This window comes from Capra hircus, chromosome 4 (assembly GCF_001704415.2).
Source record: "Capra hircus breed San Clemente chromosome 4, ASM170441v1, whole genome shotgun sequence".
In the NCBI taxonomy this organism is placed as follows: Eukaryota; Metazoa; Chordata; class Mammalia; order Artiodactyla; family Bovidae; genus Capra; species Capra hircus.
The window spans coordinates 82,574,298-82,588,743 of NC_030811.1; the positions used below are offsets into that span (position 1 = coordinate 82,574,298).

The following is a 14,446-nucleotide window of genomic DNA, read 5'->3' on the forward strand; positions in this document are numbered from 1 at the left end:
TTTTGGGTAATTTTTTATTTGGTCTTGAGGTTTAAATTTAATATTTTAATGATGCTATTCAGCTGCAGTACTTGCTTCTATTGAAAACTGATTTTAACATTTGGTATTTAGCCAAAATATATATTAGCTGCATTTCTAAGATTATACAGAAAACTTGCAGCACTGCAAAAGCTAAATGAAGTCCAAAGGAAATATAACTGTTGGTCATATAAAGGATACAATGTTTTGAATTCTCAATAAATAACCTTCAGCTCAGAACATTCTGACTGCACAAACAATAATGTTTATTTGTTAAACAATCACCAAGTAGTTATTGAACACTTATGCTAGCCCAAGCAATAATTGTGTTAGATACAAAAGGAGATAAAAGAACCACCAAATACTGATTCTTACATATCTCCTGTAATGCTTTAGAAAAGAGAACTTTCTTTGTCCTCATATGGCAAAACAATAGTTTCCTAGCTTTTGATTTACAAAAGAAACAGGAAAACGGGAAAAAACAAAATTGAAATGTGGTCTGTAGGTAAACAAAAAAAATCCACTTTAGACATTCAGATATTGAGGAAATAATGTACTTATGCTCTGGAAGTTATAAATTTTGTCATCGTGTTAAATCATATATCTTGAAAGGTACAGATAAATTGGAAGTCATGTGTGGTGTAAAACCTTTACTGACATACAATATTCACAGCTTGGAAACAGGAATGCAATGACTTTGCAGAAATTCTCTTCTGTTAAATTGGATCATCAATGTGTGGACCTACGAGATTGTATCCCTTTTAGAAATCATTGCCAATAAAAACGAACTGATTAAATACAAATAAGTCCACTGAATCCACAACCTACATCTTAAAAGAGTAGATGGATAGATAATCCAATATTGAGTCAAGTAGGAAAAACATATCCTGAAAATCACAAAATAAACATATTTTTCCACTGTACAAATCTATTTTACCCTATTATTTTGCTTTTATAAACTTGAGCCATTATCTAAATATTAGAGCTCTTCTGGTGATCAAAAGGAAAGATTTCAAAAAACCTTGACATTAAAACAAAGAGAAGTAAAAGTTCCACTCCCAGAGAAGATTTCACTCAACAGAGAAAATTTAACAAGGCCCAGGGCAGTGGTTCACAAACTCACTCTGTAAAGGGCCAGATAATGAAAGATTTGAATGTTCTCTGCTTCAATCACACAATTCTGCCCCTAGAGCACAGACAATATTAGGTAACACATAAGCAGGCTGGTGGGGCCGTATTCCAATAAAACTTAACATATGGACACAAATTTCAAATTCACACAATTATCATGTATCACAAAATGCTATTCTTCTGGGCTTTTGGGAAACATTTAAAAATGCAAAAGCCATTTTTAGCTCTTCCTAGACCTTACAAAACCAGGCAGTGGGCTAGATTCACCCTGGCCTAGAGCCTGGAGCTGTGGCCCAATGGCATTTTTGAAAACTTATCAACTAGTTATTGGAGAAAGTCAGGGAGTTTAGATTTCGATATTGGAATAGAGATAACATATTTATCTTGGATTTATCTTGGATGCTACTAAATTTTGCCACCAATATGACTAAAACCATTCTAACACATTCTAAACACAATCTGCTTTAGTTTTGCATTTTATTTGCAATATGATTTTCTCGAGGCTTAACATTTTATAAATGAACGTTATTCTAAGAGTATCTATTTGGGGACCTATATATGGCTTATTACTTGTTCTAGAAAATATGGTTCCACTTCAAAATATTTTAATGGTAGAAGAATTTATAGTTGAAAAGTTATTAGTAGTCCAATGTGTTTCTATTTCAAATATAGTATATGAGCTCTTTATATATATTTAAATGTCTCCTGATTCAAAATAAATTAATCTATACATTATACGATTACAGCATCCACATACTACTGCTGCTGAACTTCCTTCAGCATCAGTTCAGTCCAGTTCAGTAGATCAGTCATGTCTGACTCTTTGCGACCCCATGGACATCTAAGTTATCATTTTAGCAGTGTTTTCTATTAAATATTGAATGTATTGATTAAGTAGTCCTGGTAGTGACCAGCATTCATCCTTAGAATTCACTAAATTAATCCAATCTTTCCTGAATGGTCTATTTTTCTGTTGGTGCAAAGAGTGGAAGTGCTTCAGAGACACTGACTCAAACTTGGATAATTATCTAGTTATTTCCTTTTCATTGGTAAGAGAAGCTTACTCATGATGCTGTTAACTTCGTAGTGGAAAAAAAAGAGAGCCACTTACATCCTTGGAATAGGAAATAGATTAGTCTCCCCTGCAGCGCTGCTGCTTCCTTCACTGTCCACGCTATACCCACTGCCAAAGCTGCTGCCCGAGGAGCCAGTGGACACGGAGCTTTCTGCAGGCCGGTGATTGGTGGGCTTGGCTGCATGGTGTGGGAAGAGTCAACGCCACAGTCAATCAGTGAAACTCCAACTGATCTCCAAATGCAACTTAAACGTTTTTCTTCATTTACATTATAAAGAAACAGCTCTGGCAAAAATTCTGCATTTGTTAACCTTGCTTTCCTTCTCTTTTCCTTAACCAATAACTTTCAGTGGCAACACTAAAGCCCTTGATTGTTTTTGTTGGACAAAAAAGAAAAACAAAATCAGTTCTAGGGATAAACCATCAGATTTTTAGACTGAGTTAAATATTATTATTATTTGTTGTGATTTATTTGTACTGTCTTACAATAATAATATGGCAAGCAAATAAGAATTGTGGCTATTTCATAGAGAAAAGACTTTAGGAAGACTTGGGTAGATAGAAGTGACAGAATACATGAAAATTGCAATATTTTCCATGTTAATAGCCAATAATTTAAGAAGTCAAGGTGCAAAATAGAATAGATCATTTTAGGAAATGATTAAAAATTCTGGACTTGTTTGTATGTAGCCCTACCAACTGCCTCCAGCAGGTTTTAAACTTTGAAGATATTTATTTTCCCTTAGTCATATCCTAGTTTATGAGTGGGAGTTGTTTTAAATAACCCATGAGTTTGATTTTTGAACATAAGAATGCATATTCCCATAGAAGAATTATAAATCTGTATTATAAATTATGCAATAAGTGAATGGTAATGTTAGCAGAGTTCTAGATTAGAGATTTGGGAGGAAATTTTGATGCCAAAGAAATGAAGAGAAAGAGTTTCCTCTTTTTTGTGGGGGTTGGGGAGATGCTCTAGGCAGATTTTTGAAACTATCATTTTTCTTCTGCTGTGTGGTCAGAGTTTTAGGAGTGTGAGCTCTGATCTCACAGAATACGGTTTTGAATTCCCAATCCGGCTGAAGTAACTCTAGGACGTCTGTTTCCTCATTTGAAAATAATGGAGTCAATAAAGCCTCCCTCATAAAATGATGGTAATCAGGAGGGAGATAAAGCTGGAATACAGTAACGCACACTTCTTTTACTGTGATTTTCTTTGCTATACCCGTCAGACCTCTTCTTCAGGGCTTTATCATCAATGGCTGTTTCCCAGTCTTTGAGAGTATCTGGTCCCTGACAATGAATTCACCCTGATTCTCTTCTAATTTTAGATGTACTTTAAGCTGCAAAACTAGTTAGATTCTCTCTCCTCCATAAATACTCTTCTACTGTTTAGTCAGGAGTTTCTTAAGCAGTTGGATGGATCCACATCACTTAATAAAGAGTTGATAATCTTTTATGATCTTATATTATCAACATTTTTCTTAAAGAAATGTACAAAAGCACAATCGCAATCTGGCGGTGCTTTAAGCGGTATAGACCCCTTCCAAAAAATAGAAAACATAGATACTGTGAAGGAAATCATTTGAGGGCAGGAAACTATCAGATTAGCTAGGATCAAGTCTTTCAAAGGTTTTAAGTTTTTTTCTCACTTCTTCGTTTCCATTTCTGAACAATCAGTTTCTCTAAAGAAATGTTGATACGAGCCACCAAATGTTAGTGATAGTAGGATTCTTTTTCCAGAATAGAGAAGGAAGAAATATTTGATAATTAGTCAGCTGTATGTCAGGTGTGTATTAAATTGGGAATAGCTAGTTAGAAAAGTGCCTGAATCCTGTTAAGTAACCAGTCACCAGTGAATTAAGAGTAACACATAGGACTAGATTTCCAGGAAAAGAATAATAATCATAATGCTTGTTTGATATTCTCTTTAACTTATGTAGAAGAAATATGGCTAGTGTGTTAAAGACTTTTTAAAAAGATAAAGTTATAAAATGCAAGGGTAATATGACATATAAAATTATGAACACAATAAAGTAGATTAAACTGTATAATCAACTGCACAGTGAGTCAGACAAGTCAACGGATTATAAATGAGGAAAAGCTATCACACTTTTTGATTGTCAATAGATGATTTAACTAACTAGATTGTTAATATTTTTAGTATGACACTGAATGTAAGAAAGTGATTTCATCAACTGGAAAATCTCAATATATTACTTTCAAAGACAAACCTTAATTTATAGACATTATTTTTAAAATCAATTTACTAATTTAAAACTTTTTTTAAATCCCTGAGCAATCTCACAAATCTCACAATACATCAAAATATCCAAAGATGTCTTATTATTTACATTTCAAAATATCTAATCTTTTCTCTGGCAAACTTTGATTTTTACCTGATGAATTTCTAGCTCTAGTCCTCTTCTGGGATATTTGAGAAATGTGAACAGAATGTAAAACAATATAATCATAGGAAACGAAAAAGGCTAGAAATAAATTTAAGGAAACAGTTTTTTCATATTGCCTAGGCAAATGGAAATTTCATGTGGAAAACCAATTAAAGTATTGCCAATATTTTAAATGCAAACCAGTAATATTTAAATTAAAAAAAATTAAATATAGGGAACATATACAAATTTCAGAATAAGTCTAAGTCCACCTTTGTAAAATGAAATTACATGTAAAGTTAAATCTAAAGAAATTTTGGGTATTTAGATGAATAACTCGAATGTATATGTTTGGCATTATTTTAATAAAATGTCTGTGCATGACTGTACTTTTTTTTTAACCTGATATGTAGAGATAGCTTGACATAGTTAGTTTCTGAAAATGAATTCAATTATAATGCAGAATATATCTTCCCTGTACAGGGCTATATCTATATTGCATAAAATGAGGTTAAAATATAGAAATGCAGTTTTGATGATCTGGTGCTAAGAGTCCAAATATTTTAATAGTTCCTTTTCAGTTACTTGAAACAACACATCTATTTACTAATTTTCTCTAATTGAATCAGCTCCCACATAAGAAACCATCAATTATATTAAACTGAACTAAATCTGTATTTCTGCAAACCTCCAATAGAAAATCCTAAAAGCAATGAATAAAGTGCTTAAGGACTTTCTATTAGAGGCCAGATTATAATTTCAAGACATCTCATGATTTCAGTCAAATTCTTTAGTTTGCTTTATCAAATCTGTTTCATTTACTTTATCGTCTGTTGTTTTCCATAAGTACCTCCCATGACTTTCCTTTGTATACTCTTCACTGAAGCCCATTCAGACCACTCACTTTGAATCGCTATGATTTGGTTTCTCTTCTCCTGAGCTCTAGCCAAGTCTCTTTCCAATTTTGTTATACCTTCCTCTGACCCTGTCATTTTCTCTATCTAAATGATACTCATCTGGAAAGGTACAGTTCAGATGGAACCTGTTTCATACATTTCCTTCAGCTTTATACCCAGAAGTGAACTCTCCTATATCTAGACTCTCACAGCACATAATTTATATAGATTTTACAGCAATAATCACTTTCTATATTTAATTGTAGTTGTTAGATTCATGCGGTTATTGGAAGAAGAACCTACCTATATTTGTTCCATGATAGCCTTCTTAAAAGCTTAATCCTGGAACTATGCTGAAGCAGTATTTAATAAATTGATAGTAAAAATTATAATAATGATAATTATATTAATAATTCTTTCCTTTAATCAAACAACTTAAAATATCTGAGTGATATAGAAGATTTCTCACTTTTTAAAAATTCAGTTCTGTGTTGATACAAATCAAAAATATCAGAAACACCACAGTATATATATTATATATATATATATTTACCCCATGTTCTTTGTCAATGAAACTTTGGGTAATCTACTTTTTTTTTTTTTTTGGTTAACATTTAAAATCAGAGATTCAACTTTAATCTGTCATACTGCATAGAAAAATGTGATCACTTGATCAGATGTTTTGTCATCCCAAATACCCCCAAACTGGTTTGATTAAAAGAAATATTTAATGATAACACATGAAACATGGGAAAGCATAGCCTTGTGAGTTCATAACAGACCATGAATATTATATATATACACATATATATACATACATATATATATTTCTAAACTGGAGTGACAGAATAATACATATGGTAACATTCCATGGGAGGTACTAGAGGGTGCACTTAAGCTGACTGCAACTCTTGGTGTACAGACAGGAGGTAAGCTCTGGTTTATAGTTCAGTATAATGTCTCTCTACATTTCTTGTAGAAAATAATACTTGAAAACAGTAAAACTAAATATGACTTTTCATAATATTATGATTTCAAAATTAACAATTTAAAAAATTTCTTCTTCATTCTTCCAAATCTTTAATAGAATTTCAGAAATCATGTATTATGCATCTGTGTATTACATATGAAAATATTTATTTCACATTCAATTTGAGACTTTTTTTAATAATGAAAAACATTTTTGGAGCCATTTTCTTAATGAATTACATTTTGGGAGGCCTATTTTCTTTTTGAATTTTTACTTGTATTTTCAAAAACCAACTAGAAAAAAGCGTGTATCAAATAAATATGTGATGGTATAAGTCTACACTGCTGCTGCTGCTGCTAAGTCTAGAAGAATAAATACTAGCATGTTGAATCATTTTGGGACTCATTTATTGAGGGGGCATTTCAGGTAAATTAATTTTATCTTCTGTGAGGCAATTCAATCTGTTTTGAATTATTCTCTGACCTCTTCATTTTCTGTGGCTGCTAGGTGGTTAGACATCATTTTGTTTGACTGCTCCTCTGTGGCTGACCTTTATTAAATAGGGTAGTGTCTCTTTGACTGCCCATCTGTCTTCAATTAGCTTGCTCTGTTGATTTCCCTGCTACTATATATACATCTTTTAAAAAATGCAGAACTATCACTGTACCTACCACATGATGGCAGCACCCGTGTTCAAAGTGTCAGATCAAAACTGTGGATGACTTTATAATTGCACAATCTTGGACTCTAAAGTTAATTAGTTCCAGAACCATCATCTTGTTTATAGAAAAACTAAGACCCTCCTTTTTAATTTTTATTTTAAAGTTTAAGTGGCTTTTTCCAGGTCACACATTCATTAATGAAAGAGAATCAAGACTAATCAAAATTAATGAAAGTGCTCATCCAGTTTTCTATAATATTGAATTTCTCAAATTAAGGGTTGTCTGTTATAGAATTCAGTGCTTGGAATGTATGAAGCCTGTGCTATTCTTTCACTGATTTTATATCCCTGGTCTAGCTCAAAGGTGTTTCTAAATACTTCAGGAGTAACTTATTATGTAGGTAAGCCTATAATTTCCTATTATACATATTATTATTCCTATATGCAGTATATTATCTTCATAGATACAGTGTATAGGGCTTTAGGATCAATTGTTTGGAATTAAGATAAATCAATCAATAATTCTTTTATTTCAATAGTATAATGATGAACTGAAATAACTGCCTATTGCTGAAATTATATACTTACAGCATGCATTTTCTTTGTTGTTCTTTAGCTAGTATTATATCTACATTAGTGACCTTTTCTATTTTATCTCCTTTACCTTTCACTCTATTTATCTATCTATTATTATTGTTGCTTTTGTGTTATTTTTACCAAAGAGATCTTGCAGCTTTATCACATTTGCTGATTGGATTTGGATGGAGTCCAAATGTCAGATTTTAGTTTCCACTGTTACTAGCATTATTGGTAGGTTTTCCCTTGAATTACGTCCGGTAACATTTTTAGGTTTCTACTATCATCCAGAGTATTAATTTAAGAAGAGATATTGCATCTTACAAGGACTTAGAAACTTAATATAATTTTTTTCTGATTTACTTCTATATATTCATTATCCAATTAGGGAAAATTTAAAAGAAGACACTAGAAAATGGCATAGGTGGTTTAATACAATTATCTGTATTTGTAACCTCCAAACTGTAATTATTTACATTTGTTACCTCCAAATTATAAGTTTTCACAAATAAAAGTATTCAAAATAGACACCTCTAATTTTTTTTGTTTGCTTGTTTTTTTGGCTGTCTGAATCTTTTTTTTTTTTTAGTTTTTTATTTTTTTAATTTAAAAATCTTTAATTCTTACATGCGTTCCCATTGGTCATTTGTAAACTCATGGATAAGGGCAGTGGAAGGATGTCACTGCAATATTTTCTAAATGAAAAATTATTGGTGATTTTATTACTTCTCTCTCAGGGTTGCTGAAGATAAAATTAACACTAACACTGGGTTTGGTCCTTCAGAAATATATATGTATGCATATGTCAGAAAGTTATAACAAGCTTATAAAAATCAAAATATGTCCCTTAAAATATTCCATACTATTCACATAGTAGCTTCTTTCAGACAGGGAGATGATGTGATTCCTCTATTTCTGAAGAAAGAACGTAAAGCTTTTAATCCTGCTTGCACTCTTCCCTCTCCATATGGTCCAGTGTACTACTGTTCCTGTATTTATGCTATAATGTTGCCTTTTAGTGTCTTACTTACTAAAGTCTTTTTGTTTAAGAACATGTTTTGGAAGAAACTACTTAAAGTTTAAATGTGGATCAAAATTTCAGATCAAATAATGGATAAATGTTTGATTAAAACATCATTAAAGTTAATTCATCTTATCTTAAATAAATTTAGTTTATAATTCCAGCTATGTCCAAACAAAATTAACAAAGAATTTATCAAAGACCAAGTTTTTGTGCTAAGAAATGCTAACACAATTAAGATCTTTACCCTTAAATAACACAATAAAAATCTTTAAAAGATTCATAGTAAGGAGAATCATATTTGAAAGAAAAACTATTCAAGGGCATCAATTTTTCAAGGGCAACTCTATTTTACAATATTCTCTTTTGAAACTTAAATATCCTGTCTCTTGCAGTTTACTTGCAAAAGTAATTATATAGTCACCTTTGAAAAATGTTCTTCATAATCCTGAAACTGATCACTAAGATCATGAATACTTGGATAACAAGGATGTTATTCTAAAATAGAATCCAAATATTTTGATTTATACAAAAATCCTGCCCAAAGGAGACATCTCCAGTACAAACAAATAGAAATTAATAATAGCATACTGATTTATATGGCTAATGCTACAACAAACCCTCAGTATTATTTTTCATGATCATTCAAATATAGTCAGTGGCCGTAAAGAGGAATCTGGACAATTATCTGATAAATACATGTCCAGTCCCATGGAATTTAGTCTTTAATTAATTTCATTAATATTCCTACCTTCTCCAAATAGATTGTTTTCTCTCCTCCTATAGTTGGTTGTGTGTTAAGTTGCTTCAGTCATGCCTGACTTTTTGTGACCCTATGGACTACAGCCTGCCAGGCTCCTCTGTCCATGGGATTCTCCAGGCAAAAATACTGGAGTGGGTTGCCATTTCCTCCTCCAGGGGATCTTCCTGACCCAGGGATCGAACCTGTGTCTCTCACTTCTCCTGCCCTGGCAGGTGGGTTCTCACCACTAGTGCCACCTGGGAAGCCAGTAAACTGCAAAGATCATGAGAGAGAACCAGACCAGAACAAAACAATATTCTACTTTCAGATATTTATTTCTACAAATACTATTGCCTGGTTACATATAAACAAATCGACCAACTGCATTGTTCTTCAATTTCAGTTTAAGATAGAGAAAACTCATGCTTTTGTCATTCTTAAAATTCTCCCACATATCTTTAATTGGTTAGTCAATAAATATTACTCCAATGGGAGATTCATGGGACAGTGATTTTTGTCTATTGTGTTCACTAAAAATCACTAACACTTTGAAGAGTTTCTGAAACATGCTATTCATTAAAAAAAAAAGTGTGTATGAATGAGAATAAATGATGAGCAACTAATCTGAGTAACCCAGATAATATTTTCTATAAATGATAAATATATATTTTCAGAATTCCCTTTTCAGATTTAATTATTTTAAAAAATAATTATATCCTTAAGGGTTAAGGATTAGGTAAGGGTTAAGAAACTCAAGTTTTACTTAAATTTGAATCAAAGTGATGATCTTCAATGTTTCTATTGTTACTTAATGCCCCAAATAAATTTTCAACGTGTAGAACTCCTAATATAGATGGTACAAGAGAAGATAAAAGAAACAGCTTATAAATGATTTTTTCCCAATAAGTTTATCAAAATAAGGACATGAAATAAAATGTATTTACCTTTACAATACTCTGACTCTACCATAGGCTAGAAACAACTTGATTAAAGTTGATAGACAAATTATCAGTCAAACTTCAAAATTATATGGGCATATAATCATAATTTAATCTAAATCATGAGCAGTAAATTAATTAAGATAAAATAAAAAATAGTCAATCTTAAATTACAAATTAACATTAATGAGCAAGGAAAGTAAGGGTTCTGAAATGCACTATAAGAAATATAAGGTATAAAAAACTTAGAGACAAATATGATAATTCTATCTTGTGAGAAACTTCTAATTATCCTACTTTCTTGACCATTGGAAAAATTATGATTATGCCTGTGTATAGAGCAGTGGCTCTTAAACATTTTGGTTTCAAGATCACTTTTACATTCTTAAACATGACTGAATTCCTCAAAGAACTCTGTTTTATGTGAGTTATATCTATCAATATTTATCATATTCAAAATTAACAATAGTTTAACATAAACAATTGAGAAATACATTTTCCATTAGCCATCAATGCAATGATATTGTGCCTTTTTGTGGAAATGTAGGAAAAGTTCATGCGTATTACAAAAAGAATGAGAGTGAAAAAGGCAAATAACATCTTAGTAGTCTTAAGAATTTTTTGATCTTGTAGAGTCCTGAAAAGATCCCTGGAATACCTAGTGATCAATGGACACACTTTGAGAATTACTGGTCTAGCTCTACAGTGATGCAAATGAAGTATGAACTGTGAAAATGAAAGAAACAAAGCAGTTAGCACAAGCCTTCTTCAACAATCATCTTAAACCAGTATACTCATGACAAGCATTCTATGGTGACTTTTAGTTTTACTTTCTATACTAAAAAACATCGAGTTGTATCACCTTATTTGAAAAGATTTATTATTATTGATCTTATCATCCTTTTAATTTCTCTAAACTTTTGCAGAATTTGTTCACCCAGAACTTCACAGCTTTAGAGGAAGAAGGTCCTTATTCTTAATAAGGAATAAGGAATACTACGTGAGTCATAAAAATTTGCTTGTCTCCTCTATTTAAAAAAAAAATCTACTTTATGTTACACAGAAACCCAGAGTAAATAATGAAATTTGGCAGGCATAAAAAAATGCAAATTCTTCCTCTGATGGATTTTCTCTACATAAAGTCTCTTCAGTTTTCTTGTACATTAATAGTTGGATGGAGCCAAAGTAGCTATTTAAGAAATGTCAGTAGCAATGACAACGCTTCACAACAAATTAAAAGTATAGAAAGAATATATATATTGCTATACAGAAAGAAATTTGACTTGTTCAGTATTAAAAAATACACTTTCTCTCTCTTTAGATTCCAAGCTCATTTCACAGTCAGATATGATCTGTATGTGTAACTGAATAACTTTGCTGTACACCAGAAACTAACATAACATTGTAAATTAATTATACTTAAAAAAATTTTAAATAAAAGTAAAAGCTATAAGAACTCTGAAAAAAAAAATTACCTGCAAGAACATTGAAAAAATGCAGTTTTTAGTTTGAAATGTCTCAAGGAGGAAAAGTTGATTTTGTTTCTGTGTTGAGAATAAAGTAAAATTTATTCTATTGTCTTTCTCATGTTTAAAAATAGACACCTACCTCCTAACTTTCATCAAACATTTTCTTCTTAAAAGTGTATCTGTTCTTGATGGATTTGTAATATTATTTTGATTTGTTTCTGTTCAAAAGATCAATTAACTTATTTTCCAGTATTTTAAAACACATTGAGGTATAAAGCTATGGTTATATCTACATTATTCCTAATTATGCATGTAAAAACCTCAATACCCCAATCAAATATTGCTGATATGTTTTCATTTAATATCCAAAAGTGTTTATTTGGTACCTCAATAACTGAAATATATATTTATACATTCAAAAAGTAATAAAATAAAAAAGGCTATTTTTCAAAGTCTGACTCATATGTAAAGATTCCTTCACCCTATCCCATCCTCATATCCCAAAGATTATCTTGCACAACAAGAATGGGTGGAATATCACATTTTATATAATATAACATACTCAGATGAAAAGTGGAAAATAAATCAAGTAATTCATGGATAGATATCTGCAATTAGGCAACATTGGTAAGTAGCTACCTAGTGCCTTTGGCATTCCTCTGCCTCTCCCCTGGTTCCACGACCCCTCCTACCTACCCGGCTAATAACGTTCCCAGCCCCGAGCTCAGATTGTACCCTCTGTTCAGGATCTCGTACTGTGTTCCCATCAGCCTTCTCATGCTCCATGCTTCTCATTTCTTTCCTCCATCAGCATTTACTTGCCTGTCTCATTTCCTCAGGGTCCTGTTCTCTGCTGGTAATTTGATAAATTACCTTTTTGAAAATAAATTTGCTCAAACCTAAAGTAAAATAATTTGCATTTTAAAAACTTAGGTTAAGTTTGTTAAAAGACATGTCATAAATAGCATTTAAGGGACTTTGGCATGTTAAAAATCAGGCCTTTCTCTTCTTGGATCATGTTAATAGTCCTGCTCAATCAAACAGGCCCATGGTTAGAGCATGTGACACCGCAATGCTGAAGCCAAGTTTGATACTTCGGCCAGTTGGTCTTACTATTCATGTCAGATGAAATGAACATGTAAATCCTCGGTATGAACCAGTAATTCTTTGCATGGATGGCTTGATGAACTCATGGCTGCTACCAGAAATAAGCAAAAGTATCCAATGATGACAGGTCAGTGAATTCACCTTTGGTAAGGAAGGTCCACCCACAAGAGGCAGCGTCATGTGATCAGAGCTATATATTTACTGTCTGTGACTCTGCATGAACAGCAGAGATACTTCAGGCAATAAATGTTAAATGATTACAGAGTTTTCAAAATGCATAATCAATCAGTCTAAGAAAATACAGAAAACTCTTTAAAAACACAAAGCTTTAGAAGAACGTTTTGATTTTCACAAACAACAACAAAACAAAACCCTTGCCCCAAGAGAAACAGGCCGAAAAATTTGAAAGCTGAAATCCAATTTGACTTAGATTTCTATTGGCTACTTACTTGCTGTGTTCATATCAGTACAGTTTGTTTTCATTTTAAACTATCCCAAGTTTTATTTTTAAAGCTCTTCTCTTCTGCCTTTCTTTCTTATTTTTGCACAAACACAGTAAACTGAAGAATATAAAGTCTGTTTTTATTAACCTCTTGCATACATTCTAGATGATTTCACCTCCAAATGATCTCATTCTGATTTCTTTTCTGATCTTCACTTTCCTTTTGGACCCTTTCCTTTCCAGAAACAGAGAATGCCAAATTCCTTCTGACCAAAAGTGACCATCTACTTCTGGCCAGAACAGAATGGACCACTGATCGGCTGCTGCCCTTGTAACCAACACTTCCCTCCACTCCCAGTTCCCACCCTGTTTCCCAACCCAGCCACCCACTACCACTCGCCCAAGACAGCAGGTCTCAAAAAGAGATGGCTTAGTCAGAGTTCACCATGGCAACAAGGAAACTCTTCTTTGACAGGTACTGCAAAGGAGCCTTATGGAAAGTGGAGTTTCCAGCAGTGGTCTGTGGAAGTAGCTTCAGGCTTTTCTCCTGAATTCAGCCACAGCAAGGGACCCTCAATCATAGTTCCCTCACACAACTCAGTCAATGATTTCTCTTCTCAGCTAGTGTCTCCAAGCTGTTCCAACAGTTCTACTGCCCGGGGTGGAGGGATATTTCTACCCATCTTTTACCAGTGTTTCTAAACTTCAAGCTCACTTAAAAATCTCAGCATCAAACAAAAATAGCTCAGGAATTAAAAAATGTCCCTAAAATGTAGTATATTCAATAGCAACTAAAGTTAATTTTCAAGGTTTTAAGAACTTTTGTTTTAGTTTTGGTATGGTTTTAAGAAACAACCTATTTTTAAAACTCTCTTCCCAGGTTGGTGTTACTTTCTAAAACAGCCAGGCCTGTATTCAACCAAACCAACTGGCTTGGAAAACAAACATCTCCAGGGATTTCTAAACACAAACAGAGAGTTGTTTAGGTATCAGGATGAGCTGGCACAATC

At 32.5% G+C, this 14,446-nt stretch overlaps 1 protein-coding gene across 1 annotated transcript in view; it reads right to left on the bottom strand.

The window, feature by feature from the left end:
- Positions 1-14,446, bottom strand: part of PCLO (piccolo presynaptic cytomatrix protein) — a 378,440-nt gene that overhangs the window by 38,622 nt on the left and 325,372 nt on the right. The window contains exon 21 of the mRNA XM_018047285.1: positions 2,261-2,402. Coding sequence (XP_017902774.1) covers positions 2,261-2,402 — 142 coding nt within the window. The remainder of the gene's footprint in view (positions 1-2,260; positions 2,403-14,446) is intronic.